This window comes from Homalodisca vitripennis, chromosome 3 (genome assembly GCF_021130785.1).
Source record: "Homalodisca vitripennis isolate AUS2020 chromosome 3, UT_GWSS_2.1, whole genome shotgun sequence".
Classification (NCBI taxonomy): domain Eukaryota; kingdom Metazoa; phylum Arthropoda; class Insecta; order Hemiptera; family Cicadellidae; genus Homalodisca; species Homalodisca vitripennis.
This window is the reverse complement of record NC_060209.1, coordinates 22,173,669-22,190,413: the sequence shown is the minus strand read 5'-3', so window position 1 is coordinate 22,190,413 and position 16,745 is coordinate 22,173,669. Positions and strand designations below refer to the sequence as shown.

Genomic DNA, 16,745 nt, shown 5'->3' with positions numbered 1-16,745 from the left:
GATACTTTAGGCTACTTTAAAGATACGCTTGCACAAGCCGGGAGCACCAAACATGTCCCAGTTGACATGTATCAGTTTTGTTGCTTGTTGGAAAAAAGTACCGTTTGAACTGTCATAAAAATTTTAAAATAGTTGGCATCTTGTAAAATTTGTCAAACCTTTTTAAAAAGGTACTGTTGGAATTGGTATAAAAATGACTAAATAGTTGGTATCTTATGCAATTTTTAAAACTATACTGATTTTTTTTGTTATTTGACTTTAAAAAGTTTTAAACAGATGCCATTTTGAAATGGATAAAAGCATTTTGTTAATATTTCATTTACAAAAGGTCAATACAATTCTCAGGTTTCATAACTTTATCTTAACTGGTTCAAAAGATATAATTTTTTCAATGAAAACACACAGACAGATAAATGGAAAACCAAAGGTTTTAGGACATACGTTCATATGAACTTTTTTGCTCATTTTTATGTGTACAACAAAATCCCAAAGTATTGGAACACTTGTACTGAACACCCTGTATAACTGAGAAAGGAATTCTATATACAATAACTAAATATGCGGATTAGCTTGAGTCCATCTAGTCAGGTTTTTCTAATGCCTAGAGAAAATTACAATCCCCTTTTAATGTCCTTCAAGTACAAACCATCTGATACCTTTATAAAATTCGGATATAATTATTATCTTAGCCATGATATAACATACTGACTGTGTTTTTGTAACTGTTCAGTTTCCTTGTAAAACAGATAGAAAAGGTGCTTTCCCTAAATAATTCAAGACTACACATGTGATTTAAGTTTTATTTTACAAATCGTGTTCAATGTACCATGATTCATTTTGTTTAATTACAGTATCTTAGAAACATCACGTTGAACAAACTTTTACTGGCACAGTTTGAAGCTGCCGAGAGATGATATGGACAGTCTGCGGTGAGAGGAGGGTTGCTTGGCTGGACGTTGTTGAGATTTGGCAGCCGATGGGAATACTGTACTTGTGGCCTGGAACAGTCGGGCTTATAAATATAGCTGTCGGAGTTTATATTTTGATTATTGAAATAGAAGTATTTTAGTTGACAAAAGGTATTACTGAAGACTTTGAATATGAAATTTGACATCACCAAAGCTTTAAGTTGATACATTAGGGATCATACTCCACAAAAGATATAAAATTAAAGAGTTTTTGGAATCGTTATACAAACATTCAAGTAGGGCTTCCATGAAAGACGAATTTCTCCATCTGTAGTTAGTGAAAACATGTGTCATTTATGTTATAGACTTCAAAACCTGTGGGTCATTTTTATAAAAGAGTGGTTTATTCATTGGTTTTTAAATGAAATCTAGAGTAGCATTCACTCAGATTGCTGGTGTTGTAACAGAGGTTAGTAAAATAGCACTATGTTTCATTATTTGGTTTAATTTTCTTAAACATCTTTATCATTTAATTATATCCTTAGACACATTTACTCTTGCTTCTTTTCATTTAGCGAATAAAACTTTTAGAAAATGCATTAAAAAAATCATGCTTGTTTTAAATCATTATGAAAAATGTTGCTAACACTCCCAAATAATTCACTAAGTTAAAAGGCGACAGCCAATACAAATAGAAAGGAACAAAGATGTTTGTTTTTCAGTTGTAAAATTTCTTTATAAAATAGTGTGTTGAAAAATTAAATTGATCAAGTTTTTCTTGATTGGTTGCATCCTGTGGTGTATTAGCTTTTTTGTGGTATTTTAAGGAATTTTAGTACAGCATATGTGGGTTGTTTTCAAAATGGGAGGGAAGTCTGTAATTCTTTACCTCTCTTATAGGTATGTTGTGGGGATTTATATCATCATATCTTTTGAGGTTTTTTAACTGACAAATAATTATGTCTTCTAGGAATACTGCATTAGTTTATTGCTGTTAGAAGACACCCGTATAGACTCTTCAGATCTTAGTTCTGTTTGTATACTGAATATTTTTTTCTTTGTTATTGATGTAGGAAGGTTTCAAAGGATAGTAGGATTTTGGATATTTGCCATTGTTATATGTTACAAATATACAGGGTGTTCTGAAAAAAGGTGCCCATAAGTCAGGGCGTGATTCCTCACATCAAAATAAGAAAAAAAGGTATAATTAACATAGGTCCGAAAATGCTTAGTTACCAAGTTATACAGGGTGAAAAGATTTCGTCTGAAATTTCAGTTCCCCTGCTGCAACGAAGCCCTACGGGTATTTGTTGGCTGTTAATTAAGATGTACAATTTAGCGTAATTTTATGTAAAATGAACTGAAAAAATTGAATAAAACCGTTTCCAGACCTGTAGCTACAGTAATTTTTAAGATATGTGACGAAATACGCGAAACTTGGTCCCGAAAAAACAAGTTACATTTAGGTTTGAAGCAGATTTACTATGTTAAATGTACAATAAACACAAAATATTTTTTCACGGTACTTGTAGAAAATTTAATTTCGAAGAGAAAAGATGTAAAATATAGTCTATAATAGACAAACGCAAACTTTAAAAAAATAATCCTTAATTACATACAAAACGCATGAAAAATAGACAAAATCTGTTAAGCTCTCTACAAATGTATATATTGAAATTAAAACAGCTGTTTTATTAAAACAAATTAATGAGTTACTATTATTTTTTTATCAAGTAAATATTTTTTAACAATCATACATTATCATACATAAAAAATTTATCTGAATTATCATTCAACAAAAAAGTTACACTTGTCCTAAAAAACTAACCACGTCACAGTAGATGTTCAAAATGTTTCCGCTCATTCAAAATACAAGCATCCAGCCGTCTTCTCATAGACTACCGAACTCTTTCTCGAAGATCCCAGGGTGTCTCACGTATCCTTTGAATCCCGTTAACAATCCTTATTCGCAACTCTTCTATGGTATCCACAGGCGAGTCGTAGACAAGCGTCTTTAAATGTCCCCATAAGAAAAAGTCTAGAGGATTGAGGTCAGGTGACCTTGGCAGGCCATGCTACTGGGGGCTCCTCGACCAATCCATCTGTTTGGATATGCTTCATTTAAAAATTCTCTTCTTACTTGTAATGTGTAATGAGCTGGAGCTCATCCTGCATGAACCACATGTTGTTGCGTGTGTATAGTGGCACATCTTCGAGTAACTCATTCAGATTAGTCGTCAAGAAATGTAAATAATTTTCACCATTGAGCGATATCAGGTAAAAAAACTAATAAAAATTTTATCACCAGAATAGCAGCCCATACGTTTATAGAAAACTGATATTGGTGACGGTTCTCTGAAATAGCACGTGGATTTTCAATTGCCCACATGTGAGTATTGTGGGTGTTAAGAATAGCCATTCTTGAAAATTTTTTGCTTCATCAGTAAAGATAATGTAATTTAAAAAATGTGGATTCTGCACCTTTGGATAAGCCATTGGCATAGCTGAACACGAGGAAAGTAATCTCGAGGCAAAAGAGCCTGGACCCTTTGATAGTGATAAGAATGCAACTGCTGCTCGTGTAAAATCTTCCAGACAATTGAATTACTAACACTGAATCCAAGGCTAGTTCTCTAGTACTTCTTTCCAGGATGATTCTCTATTTCGTCCAACAACGCCCTCCTCCAATTCAGCTGTACCACGTTGTACGTGGCCGTCCTGATCTACCAACTTTTCCAGATTTAAAGGTTCCCGTCTCGCTTAGCCTTCTATGATGGAAGAAACATTTTATGAGTCGGTAACTGTCTATGAGGAAAATGTTCCTGATAGAGTCGTTTCTAGCCTGACGACTTGTTGCAATGTGCAAGACCGTACATTAAATGCATGTCTGCCATTTCACCATTAGTGTACATAATATTCATATTACTGCCATTGATGAATAAGATATTATTAGCTAAGATATATTAGCTATTATGTACCGTTTTTATTGCACATATTTTAAAATTTATATGGAGCAAATACTTTATAAATTAAACAACTTTTCGGGAAATACTTGGGTTTATTCCGAAATTCAAGTTCACCCAAAAAAGTTTACAAACTTTTGATTCAATTTTCTTCAAATGTCACTCAATCGAACAAATCTAATTAAGAGTCTGATCAAAGGTACTGAAATTAAAATTAAACTAAAAATGTATACTTCTCCAAAATATGGTTTAAATTAACAAAACAAAATAAAAGTTCTCTTCTCAAAATACTCAAAATTATATAACACAAAACTTGATATTTTACTTTATGACCAAAATTTAATTCACAATACTTCAAAAAATTGAATTTAATTTTCAGACTCTGAAAGATGGGAAACTTTAGAAATTTTTAATACAGTATTATAAAATAAAAGATATTAACTATACGCTGGTAACGGGACTTACTACTTTGAAGATTAACGGAGGCAGATCGGATCTTAAAACGCACTAAAAATTTTAAATACTTCAATTGACTTTACCCACGAAAAATAAATTATCTAATCCCAACTATTGGGTTAGAGAAAGAACTTCAGCTACTAACTCGACCGCTACACGTACTCCTCAATCGCCAAGACTCGACTGCCCCTCCAGCGAGCCGGGAGGAACGCATCACCCGATACGTCACTGACCGATCAGCTGATTGCCTGTCCAACTGAACAAACAATGTCCCCCGCACCGCGTCTAGTTAATAAGAGCCTACTTCCTACCGCGATTCAGCATAAATGAATTTGAACTATGGTACAAAAAAATTAACTTCAACGGCACTCGCACTAACTTGTATTAAAGTACAGATCAACACACGCACTTAATGAGCAATGGAAAAATAGCTGTTGTAATGTTTATTTAAATTATTATAAACAATGTTACATTGTTAAAAACATATGTTTTTAAAATAGAAATTATTTTGTTTCTCAAATCAAATATTTTAATAAAACAGCTGTTTTAATTTCAATATTAACATTTGTAGAGAGCTTAACAGATTTTGTCTATTTTTCATGCGTTTTGTATGTAATTAAGGATTATTTTTTAAAGTTTGCGTTTGTCTATTATAGACTTATTTTACATCTTTCTCTTCGAAATTAAATTTTCTACAAGTACCGTGAAAAAAATATTTTGTGTTTTAATTGTACATTTAACATAGTAAATCTGCTTCAAACCTAAATGTAACTTGTTTTTCGGGACCAAGTTTCGCGCGTATTTCGTCACATATCTTAAAAATTACTGTAGCTACAGGTCTGGAAACGGTTTTATTCAATTTTTTCAGTTCATTTTACATAAAGTACGCTAAATTGTACATCTTATAATTAACAGCCAACAAATACCCGTAGGGCTTCGTTGCAGCAGGGGAACTGAAATTCAGACGAAATCTTTCACCCTGTATAACTTGGTAACTAAGCATTTTCGGACCTATGTTAATTATACCTTTTTTTCTTATTTTGATGTGAGGAATCACGCCTGACTTATGGGCACCTTTTTTCAGAACACCCTGTATAATGATGACAAATGTCTGAAATTCTATTATCCTTTTTAATACCCTTTGATGGTATTTGGAGGTTGCATTTTCTCCATATCTTTATCCAGTTGCAGCTCATCCATAAGGGAGCCCCTCCCAAGAAATAAAACATATATATAATATTTACTAGCAGTTACGCCCGGCTTCGCGCACAATTTTCTGTTGAAAAACTGGACAATATATCTATGTATTCTTTTTCTATGACATAGTAAACAGTCTAGAGATAATCGATAGCCACTCAAAGCTATTCCAATCTCCTGATCCAATTTAGATTTAAGTTTAAAGAACAGAGGTTTGGGATCCTGAAGTCGTAAAGTGAAACAGTTTTTATAAGATTAGTATTTCCCTCCCACATTCCATGATAATTTATTGAAGTTCTTCGATGGCTTCAGTAACAATAAGAGTTAGCCTTTTTATCCCAATGATGAAAGTGTATCGTACAACTAAAAAGTCAGGTCGTTTAAATTGACCCCCGGTGTTTTGGCATAATAAGTCACCCGCCATTATCTTTTTATTTTCATTAGCAATGTAGACAGATGTTTCAGAAAGTTTGTTGAATTATAGCTGTCAACAGCTGTCTAGTGGCAGTTTAATTTGAATTATGAAACGTTATTACGTTTCGTTCTTATCATAACATTCGAATGTAAACAAACTAATTTTTCAATTTTAATTCGACTTTATTTGGTGAAATGAATGTGTTATGGGTGGTAAAGAGCACTCTAAATGTTAATTCAGACCAAAAGCTATACCTGTTCAAAATTTCAGCACAATCCGTATAGCAGTTTCAGCGTGATACGAGGACAAACCTCCAAACATTCAAACTTTCGCATTTATAATATTAGTGGGATTTAATAAACTAAGTTTAACTATAACAAAAGAAAAATTATGTCTGTAAAAATCAATTGAACCAACTAAATCCCGCAATATTTCAAGTCATCGCTGTTATTATAGTCTTCATGGACGCTGTCACAGTAATCCGTAGGCTTGAATGGAAATCAAATGGCAAAAAATTCTCTATCAATGAGTTGAGTCAGCCCAATCACATGTATCTGTTATAAGAGTTTTGGGCAGAGCTGCTATCTGTGGGTGGTGAACTGAACTGGAAGAATTAGATATATGGTAACGGGTAGTGTAATGGCAGCAATCTTTGGTGTTATTTTAATAATGTGCGAGCAGGTTAACCAACCGTTATCTTAGTAATTTGGCAGCTAGTAATATATTTAGCCGGTATCTAATATTTTACTCATATCATGTATTAACAATATACAGACATGTAAATTTAATTTTTAATGTTGTCACATTTAGGTTCTATTTTATATTGAAATTCCATAAATTACGAAACAATAGTGGTAGATTATCCATTAAACCGTTTTAATCGATGTATTTTCTGATTTGTTTTATTTGAGTTCAGAATCAAGTTAAAATAAAGTCTTGTGGTAAGAAAATAGTTTGTTAGCCCCTTAAATGTAAGGTTAACTTTGTCTAGATGCCTGAAAAGTCACACTAAATAAAACTAAATGCCCTCACTGTTTAGCTTGACCCTGGCTGTACTCACCAGATGAGAAGTTTCCACACTTGCTAGCCACCGTTGATATTATCTGAAATATCCTATATTATTACAGATGCGTCTCAAAGAGAGCAAAGAATACACATCTAGCTGCTTCTGTGCTGGTAATCCAAAGTATGTTTTAGCCTTCACACATAAAGCTGAGCTGAGTTTTACACATAGTTGACCAATCATGTTATTCTAGAAGAGGGTTTTGTCAACGATTACTCCTTGCAGAAATTTTAGCATTTTAAGACATTCCTCTCTGTGTGGCGGAATACGGTAAAAAAATGCGTAACATTTTTCTGTGGTAGAGAGAATACCTCAACAGTTACATTGTACTAAAGTTTATATCATGTGTTTTTAAGAAGGTCTTGAGCGTAGACTTTCTGAAATTGTCTATAGTTGTCAAACAATTGTGATTCTCATTTACATCAATTCTAGTTAACTCATACAGTTGTGTTGTGGACATTTATTTCATTGTATCTTTTAAATCTCATTTTAAATTAACAGTACACACAGTTATGCTGATTAACGCGTCCATTTAGTTTGAGACATGCCTCATTACACCACAAAATTGATCGCAAGGAATTTGGATCAGCCTCTGAGTGGATAATAATTGTCTCACAGAATTCCGACCACACTTCGGGACATTTAAAACGCTTCCTGTGTTTTCAAATTTCTTATTTAACTTCCGTATATACTGTTGAGTGGGTATCGCAACACCTGGATATTTACCACTAAATTCTTCAATTATTATAGCAGTATGCTTTCACCACAACTGAAGCATGAAAACTCGTTGTTGGGTTGTAAACATTTTTAAAAAACGCACACAAGCAAATACAAACAGATCCAAAGAGCGTCACTTTACACTAGCTACTAGAACAGACAACAATGAACTTACTCTGTGTTGCTGCCAACTTAACATTGGTACCAACCTATCAAAACAAAATATCCCAATTTATGGGGAAACTGACATATGCGCCACACTGTATAAAAGTTTATGTGTTTTGAATGTTAAAACAATATATGTTATACAAACTCTAACATAAATTTTACCTTATTTTACCAAGAAGGCTGACCATGTTAATTAGAAAATTGTGAAACTAACCAACAAAAAGACAAACATGAATAATCTTGCTCAGTGATTAAAATTAGATGCCATGAAAAGTGTATCTAGTAGGAGAAGGTCCCTTTTCTCTGGTTTATCACTTATCCTAACTAGTTGGGGAATACAAGGAAAAGGTGTTTGTAAAGGAAAACAACATTTGAACACATAATGAATAGTTTTTTCACATTTCTATGTTCATATTTACAACAATGGACAAGACAGTATTTATCTACTTTCAAGTAAAATTCACAAAGATGGCTTTAAAAAATAGTTCAATAACATACAAAAGTTTTCTGATAAATAGTTTTGTACATAAAATCAATCAATGGTAAATCTATGTTTCACTACCTGCAAAACACATACTGTACTAATTTAAATTAGTATTGTACTTTACTAGTTAATGTGGTACCAAACTTCCCATTTCTATGAATTATTTAGTAATATGCCAGGTAATCAATAATTAAAAAAAAAGAAAATATATTATTTTTATAGATTTAGAACACAAAACCTCTAGAAATCATGCAGTAGACTCTTAATGCCATAAACAATTTTTATCTCAAACTCTGGATTAGTCGCAAAGAAAAAACTGCTATTCAGTCTCCAGCATGAGTTCGATCCAATGTTTCCTGTACCTGCTAAATTTGGAGACCTAAAATGTAATTGAGCCAAAGCTAACATCAGTCTTGTGTGAGTCAGATAAAGTAAGTTTAAAAATGGTTTATTTTAATTGTGCAAATGATTTTATACTTTTAACAGAATGTGCCAATGAGTTACATAATTTAGTATTGGTAGAAAATTTTTTTTATCAAAATGGTGGCTGCTTGTTTTGATTTATAATAAGAAATCATAGCCATCAGTATTGATAATTTCCTGGACTCTGAAATATCCTCAAAACTTGTAATCAATGATTGGTTATACTGACCATTTGGTTTTTTAGGCCTTTAACCCTCTCCCGGGCAAACGCCTCGGCAGGGCGCCTGGCTTAAAAGTCAAATCGCCTCCAACTGCTTTATCAACGCCCCCTGCTTTGTGCTGCTGTCATACGGTTGTTTAGGGAACTAATACTGGAAATATCTATTGGTAGTGTCATTGTTGCCTTGTTTATTCATAGTTTTATGACTAGGGACGCTATCTAGGATTAATAATTTGAAACGGTTCATTGATTACTTCATTGACGGTGATCTAGTTGTTTAGTAGTAATTCTTTCTGACTTGTGCTGCTATGTTACGTAATTTGATGAACTATTTGAGACTTTTTATAACCACTCATTTACTGAAATCATTTTGTTAGTTGTTTTCAGAATCAATCAAAACAAGATTTTTCATGTAAGTTTGACTTTTTGTTTGATTTTAATTTACCTCATAAGTATAATATTTTTTTTTTAAATAAATACAACATTATTATAGAGGATTTAATCATCTTTGTAACGATGCACAATACATAATAGTTTTATTAAAATAAAGTTCTTAACTTAGTAAAAACGTGAATAAGTGTCCCCTCGTATCAGAGCGCCGATTTAATTCAGCCCAGTAGCGCCAAAAGCGCGTCGCGGTAATTCGACCGGGAGAGGGTTAACCTTCAAAAGGCACACTTATATTTTTGCCCTTTAACAAGCACATAGGCGTCTACTGGACCACATTTTAAAATCACCCTTAAATATAAATAAATTGCATTTATTTAAGATTTTATTTTTTACTCAAACTGTGTGTGTGTGAGTGTGCGCATGTGAGCTGTAATATATTGATTAAAAACAATAAATATAACAATTATAAATTTGTTCTTGCAAAATGCTGTAATTTGGAAAAAAAAATTTAAACTTTTTGAAAATGCGTATCAGTTAAAAAAGTTTTAGTTGGAGAATTATAATCAATATTATCAATCAATTAATCAATATATAGTAGCTAACACTTTATTATATATAGAAACAATCTATGAATGTATTTATTCCATCGTAATTATGACAAAATCGCAAACGCAGTCAAAATTTGACCATCAAATATAGAGGCTATACAATTCAAAAGACTGGTTTCATAATGTGTTTTTTTTAATAAGCTCAGGATAATTAATTTGTCAATAAGGAAAATGATGTAAATTATTTCAAAAAATAGACAATGAAGAAAAACACAACCTGAAATGGCACACAAGGGTCCACTGGATCCCAAGACAAATAAAGTTGTTTATTACTCAGCTGACATCTGGCAGCTAACGCCAGTGGTGTGGTTTGAAAGCTAGCCAAATAAAATTACATGGATATCAAAAACACTCGTGACAAACTTAGACTGAGAGATATGAAAAAGAAATTTATGTGGGGTCCTGTGGACCCCAGTGAATTTTTTTAAGGTTAACTATGTATTATTACAATGCCAGATGTTTTGCAGTGTATTAGGGGAAGTCTTAGTTACAATAATCTTATACTGCAAGAGTCTACTGCAAGTGTCCTGATCTAGGAGCCGAGAGAGCCGATTGCACTGTATAAGCACACTACGTGGTTTCTCTTGAAATCAGTATAATCCGGTCAATGACATTAAAAAAAGGGTAAACTGTGTGTTTATGCCATACAACACCGATTTTCATAAAAATTTTGATTTAGGTTCTACTTGCCCTCTATTTCAAAGTCTGCCCTGTGGTGGAGGTTGCTTTTTTCTTGGGGGTGGGCAATTTTTCATTGAAAATAAGTGAGGGTATCGATAAATTGACTAATCCCAAGCAACTTTTGTTCTATGAAGGTTTTTCTGAAAGTCAATACTTTTCGACTTATTTGCAAGTGAAATTGTCGGTTTTCAGGCAAAAAAACCATGTTTTCAGATGGTTTTCACGAATAATTGGAAAAATATGCATTTAATCAAAAACCTGTAGAGAGCAAAATTATGGCTTATAAAAAAACAAAATAAATCGTGTATTTATGATATATGGCGACCCAATACAAACGGAATTATTGTTGGTTGAAAGTTGATTTGTATTCTGAAATGCCAAAATAGAAAGTTTCTAGGTGATTTCTTATGGGAAATATCTCAATTAATTTTAAGGAAAATCAGATTGTGTGCTTATACAACACAAATTGGTTTCTTGAGGTCCTGGATATAGCTTCCTCATGCACAAACAGTTTACCTATGATTATAAGTTTAAATTATAATTATAAACAACATAAAATAGTATTAGTTCCTCAGAATAAATCGAGGTCTCTTTTATATAAAACAATATAACTATAAATACATATAAGAAATAATTATATTGACCTTTAAAAATTGACAAAACTTGCTAAGCATATCAAATCCAGTTAATCTAGTTCTTAATAATATAATAGTGTACTTCATTGTAAACATTTCACAAGTGGAGATCTATTACAACACCACGGATTATCACAGATTAGAACTAAGAAAAGACCCTCTCCTTAATCATCCATCACATTGGACTGAAATCAGAAATACATATGTAGTAAGAGACTTGAAGATCGATCATTTACTGTATTGTTCCCTATTCATAAACTATCTGAAAATACTATAAAATGTTCATTTTAACGGTAAATAATATAATTTTTGTATGTTTTCACAATTTTTAGCGATAATAAAAATGTAGATATCAATAATCAAAATCAAAAATTTTAACTCCACCTTTGATCTAAAATTGATACATTTACAATTAGCGTTGGTTAAATTCCAGGTTTTATAAGTTGGGGATGTTATTGTCAGTTTAAAAAAATATACCCTTCCATTGGCTATGTTAGTTCATAAAAACAGACTATATTTGGAAAGCACTGAATTGATATGGACTTACAGATTCAATACAAAGTTACATATACTGGAATATTATTTTTTATTTTCTATTCCAACCGTACTATATTCATAACTTTCTTGTAAAAATTTTCAAATACATTGATTGTGATTCCGTTTGTATAGTATTTTCGTGGTGTAAATTTAGCTGGTCTAAGCTAATAGCTGTGTGACTGTGAAACATTTAATTTATTTACTGTAAACAGCTTGTGTAGATTATTGTTAAAAATACAATTAATTGTAATAAACAGATTCAACCAGTTTAAGTATGATATAACATTTGTTTAGCTTTCATGAATAATTTTAAAATATTTATTACTTTTATTATAAAACTTTTTATATAGCAAATCAAATCATTAAAATTTTTAAATAAGTAGTACAAATCAGAACCACCATAAAATTATCTACCATCCTAAATTTTGAAAAATTCGAAATATTTTGTGATTTTATTGATGAATTAAATATGTAAAAGTCTGAGCGAGAGGCAATGGCTAAGTATTCATTGGACTTTGGATTTGAGTTAAAAATAGTGCAGGTTCCAGATCTTATCTGTGACCATGACACTTTGTATCACTACCAATTGACCTTGGTGTTCCAGATCTTATCTGTGACCATGACACTTTGTATCACTACCATTGACCTTGTACTGTATCAGCTCCCTTTCTTATTATATTTGATAAGATCTTCACATAGGCCAATGGCTCATGAAGATGGACAGAATAAGACTTAAAAGGGGGTCGGCCTTTCCTTAAAAAAAGGAAAGAAAATTGTGTCTAACTTATATTATAAAATTGAATTTATGACATTTTTAAAAAGCTATTAAAGTTTTAGTTTTAAAGACACATTTTTTTAATAGAAATATTTGTTTCTGATCAACTTGTCCATAAGGTTGTTTATAAAAGAAGGCCATCATAATATGTACTTCACACTTTAATTTCTGTTATTGACAAAGCTGTTAATGGTTGTATAAATTATACCATAAGAGAATAAAATTAAAAAGATTACCTACTGGGAGTTTTTATTAAATCTTGGATGCAGACGTTATCTATAGACAGGTTTTAGTAGTTCTGTACGCATCAACAAAATCTCCATATCCATTAAAAACTGTTAAAGATAAATAAATCACTGTTTCTCCTTAAAATATCTGAGTATCAAACTCATGTTATTTTAATATGCAGTGAAAACTAAATTTACCAGAACAAAATATACACATTTCAAAAATTTACAGCAAGGTTTATTGAATAGTTACAGCCAAAAAGCCCCTATACATATAAAAATTCTTGAAAAGCAATGAAAATGTCTCAAAGACATTTTATTCTGATGGTTATCCACTATTTTGTATGGAATAATCCATGTTTAGCCAATTTTTAATTTGTTATAAACTTTAAATCTAATCTTTCAAAACTTGTGTACTACCTGATTCCGGTTTAGATAAGTAAAAACAGTTTAAAAGATACATTTAAAAGCATAAATTATGTAGTACTGAGAAATGTTTTCTTTTTTTTATTCAATTAAAATACAACAAAGGCTTCAACAGTTGCAAATATTACTATATTAAGGGTAATCTTTTATAATGCCTCAATTAATCACAGCAATTAAATAATAAGTAACATGGCAGTAGTATTTGGCGAAACTCAAAAACTAGTATAACTTGAATTTTCTAACACACTTATGATATAAAATATTAAAGATGTATCAACACAACAATGTATGAGTGGGATAAATCCCCCAAAAATTCCCAAGCAAAAGAATGTACATATAACAGTAATCCTACTGGTTTAGAATTTGACATATATTTAACATAGGATTATACCTATATATTTTAAAAACAAATAGATTTATTCCACACCCCAGTTTGGTAGTTACATCTCTGCCATCTTGTTTAGAATACAACAGATACATATCTACACCCCTGTGTGGTGAGCTCTTATCATTCAGTTTCACCCCTTTCCTAAAGTCAAGCCCAGTTACGCCAATGCCATGTTGTGTAGAGCACAGCAGATGCATATCTACAGCTTTTATCATTCAGTTTCACCCCTTTCCTAAAGTCAAGCCCAGTTACACCAATGCCATGTTGTGTAGAGCACAGCAGATACATATCTACAGCTTTATCATTCACTTTCAAACCCTTTCCCAAAGTCAAGAAGCCATTACGCCAATGCATGTTTTGTATATATGCTCAGCAATACATATCTACAGCTTATATCATAACAGTTCACCTCTTTCCTAAAGTCCAAAGCCCAGTGACACATGCCATGTTGTTAGAGCACAGCAGATACAGAACTACAGCTTTTATCATATCACTTCTCAAACCCCAATTCCTAAAGTCAAGACCAATTACGCCGCCAATGCCATGGATATGTGTAGAGCATAGCCATATACATATCTACAGCCATTTATCATACAGTTTCACTCCTTTCCCAAAAGTCAACCCAGTTACGCCAATTCGCCATGTTGTGATAAAAACAGCAGATACATATCTACAGCTTTTATCATTCACTTTCAAACCCTTTCCCAAAGTCCAAGCCCAGTTAACGAGACGCCAATCCATGTAAGTGTAGCAGCACAGCAGATACAAATCTACAGCTTTTTATCATTCAGTTTCACCCCTTTTCTAAAAGTCAGCCCAGTTTTACACCAATGCCATGTTGTGTAAGCACAAGCAGAAACATATCTAACAGCTTTACATATCACTATCAACCCTTTCCCCAAAGTTTCGCCTACAGCCCAAGACAGTTTTTTAACGACGCCAATGCCATGTTGTGTAGAAGCACGAGCAGAATACATATCTACAGCTTTTATCATTCCATGTTTCACCCCTTTCCTAAAGTCAAGAAGCCCAGTTACACCAATGCCATGTTGTGTAAGAGCACAGCAGATACATAACTACAGCTTTTTATCATTCACTTTCAACCGACGCCCTTTTCCCTAAAGTCAAGACCCAGTTTACGACGCCAAATGTCCATGTTAGTTGTAGAGCATAGCAGATACATAACTACCAGCTTTTATCATATCAGTATCATTTCACCCCTTTCCTAAAAGTCGAAACCCAGTTTACGCCAATGCCATGTTGTGTAAAAGCACAGCAGATACATATCTACAGCTTTTAAATCATTCAACTTCACCCAACGCAGCAATATCAAGCCACAGTTACAACCCCAATTCCCAAAGCCCCATGCTCGCCAACGACCCAAAAGCGACACACCACGATACATACAACAGCAACATTCACTTTCACCCCGTTATCCCAAAGATCAATGCCCAGTTCCGGGCCAATGTCATGTTGTTAAGAACAACAGCAGATACATATCTAAAACAGCATCTTTTATCATTGAGTTTCACCCCTATTCCTCCTAAAGTCAAGCCCTGTTTACACCAATGCCATGTTGTGTAGAGCACAGCAGATACATGATATCGAACAGCTTTTATCATTCACTTTCACTCAACCTCTTTCCTAAAGACCAAGCCCAGTTACACCAATGCCATTTTGTGTAGAGGCACTAGCACAATACATATCTAACAGCTTTTATCAATTACACTTTCACCCCTTTCCTAAAGTCAAGCCATTACACCAATGCCATGTTCTGTACGATCACAGCAAGATACATAATCTACAGCTTTTTATCCTTCAGGTTTCAACCTCTTTCCGATAAGTCAAGCCCAAGTTACACCAATGCCATGTTGTGTAGAAGCACAGCAAGATACATATCTATACAGCATTTTATCATTTCAGTTTCACACCCTTTCCTAAAGTACAAGACCCAGTTACACCAATGACATGTTGTGTAAGGCAGCATAGCAGATACATATCTACAGCTTTTATCATTCAGTTTCAACCCCTTTTCCTAAAGTCCAAGCCCAGTTACAAAAACCAATGCCCATTTTCTGTGTAGAACACAGCAGATACATATCTACAGATTTTATAACATTCAGTTTCATCACCCCTTTCCTAAAGTCAAGCCCAAGTTACACCACCAATTCCATGTTGTGTAGAGCACAGCAGATACATATCTACAAAGCTTTATCATTCACTTTCACATCAAGCTTTTCAACCCCTTTCCTAAAGTCTAAGCCAGTTACGGCCAATGCCATGTTGTGTAGAAGCATAGCAGATACATATCTACAGCTTTTTATCATACAGTTTCTCCCCTTTCCTAAAGTCAAGCCCAGTACGCCAATGGCCATGTTTGTGGTAAAAGCACAGCAGATAACATAGTCAACAGCTTTTATCCTTCACATTTCAAACCCCTTTCCCAAAGTCAAGCCCAGTTTTTACGCCAATGTCATGTTGTGTAGAACACAGCAGATACATATCTAACAGCATTTTAATCATTGAGTTTCACCCCTTTCCTAATGTCAAGCCCAGTTACACCAATGCCATGTTGTGTAAGAGCACAAGACAGATACATATATCGACATAGCTTTTTATCATTCAGCTTTCAACACCCTTTCCTCAAAGTCAAGCCCAGTTACACAACACCAATGCCAAGTTGTGTAGAGCATAGCAGATACATAACATATCGTACAGCTTTTTATTCCTTCACTTTCACCCCTTTCCTAAAGATCAAGCCCAGTTTTACACCAATGCCAAGTTGTCTGTAAGAGCACAGCAGATTACATATATACAGCTTTTATCATTCAGTTTTCACCTCTTTCCCTAAAGTCCAACGGCCCAGTTACACCAATCCATGTTGTGTAGAGCACAGCAGATACATATAATACAGCTTTTATCATTCAGTTTTCACACCCCTTTCCTTAAAGCCAAGCCCAGTTACATCCAATGACATGTTGTGGGTAGAGGCAACAGCAGATATCATATATATCTATACAGCTTTTATCATTCAGTTTCATCCCCTTTCCTAAAGTCAAGCCCA

At 33.3% G+C, this 16,745-nt stretch overlaps 1 protein-coding gene across 1 annotated transcript in view; it reads right to left on the bottom strand.

The window, feature by feature from the left end:
• Positions 1-786: 786 nt before the first annotated feature.
• Positions 787-16,745, bottom strand: part of LOC124356682 (gamma-aminobutyric acid type B receptor subunit 2) — a 526,994-nt gene continuing 511,035 nt past the window's right edge. The window contains exon 19 of the mRNA XM_046807825.1: positions 787-998. Within this exon, the coding sequence (XP_046663781.1) occupies positions 882-998 (117 nt within the window). The 3' untranslated portion in view covers positions 787-881. The remainder of the gene's footprint in view (positions 999-16,745) is intronic.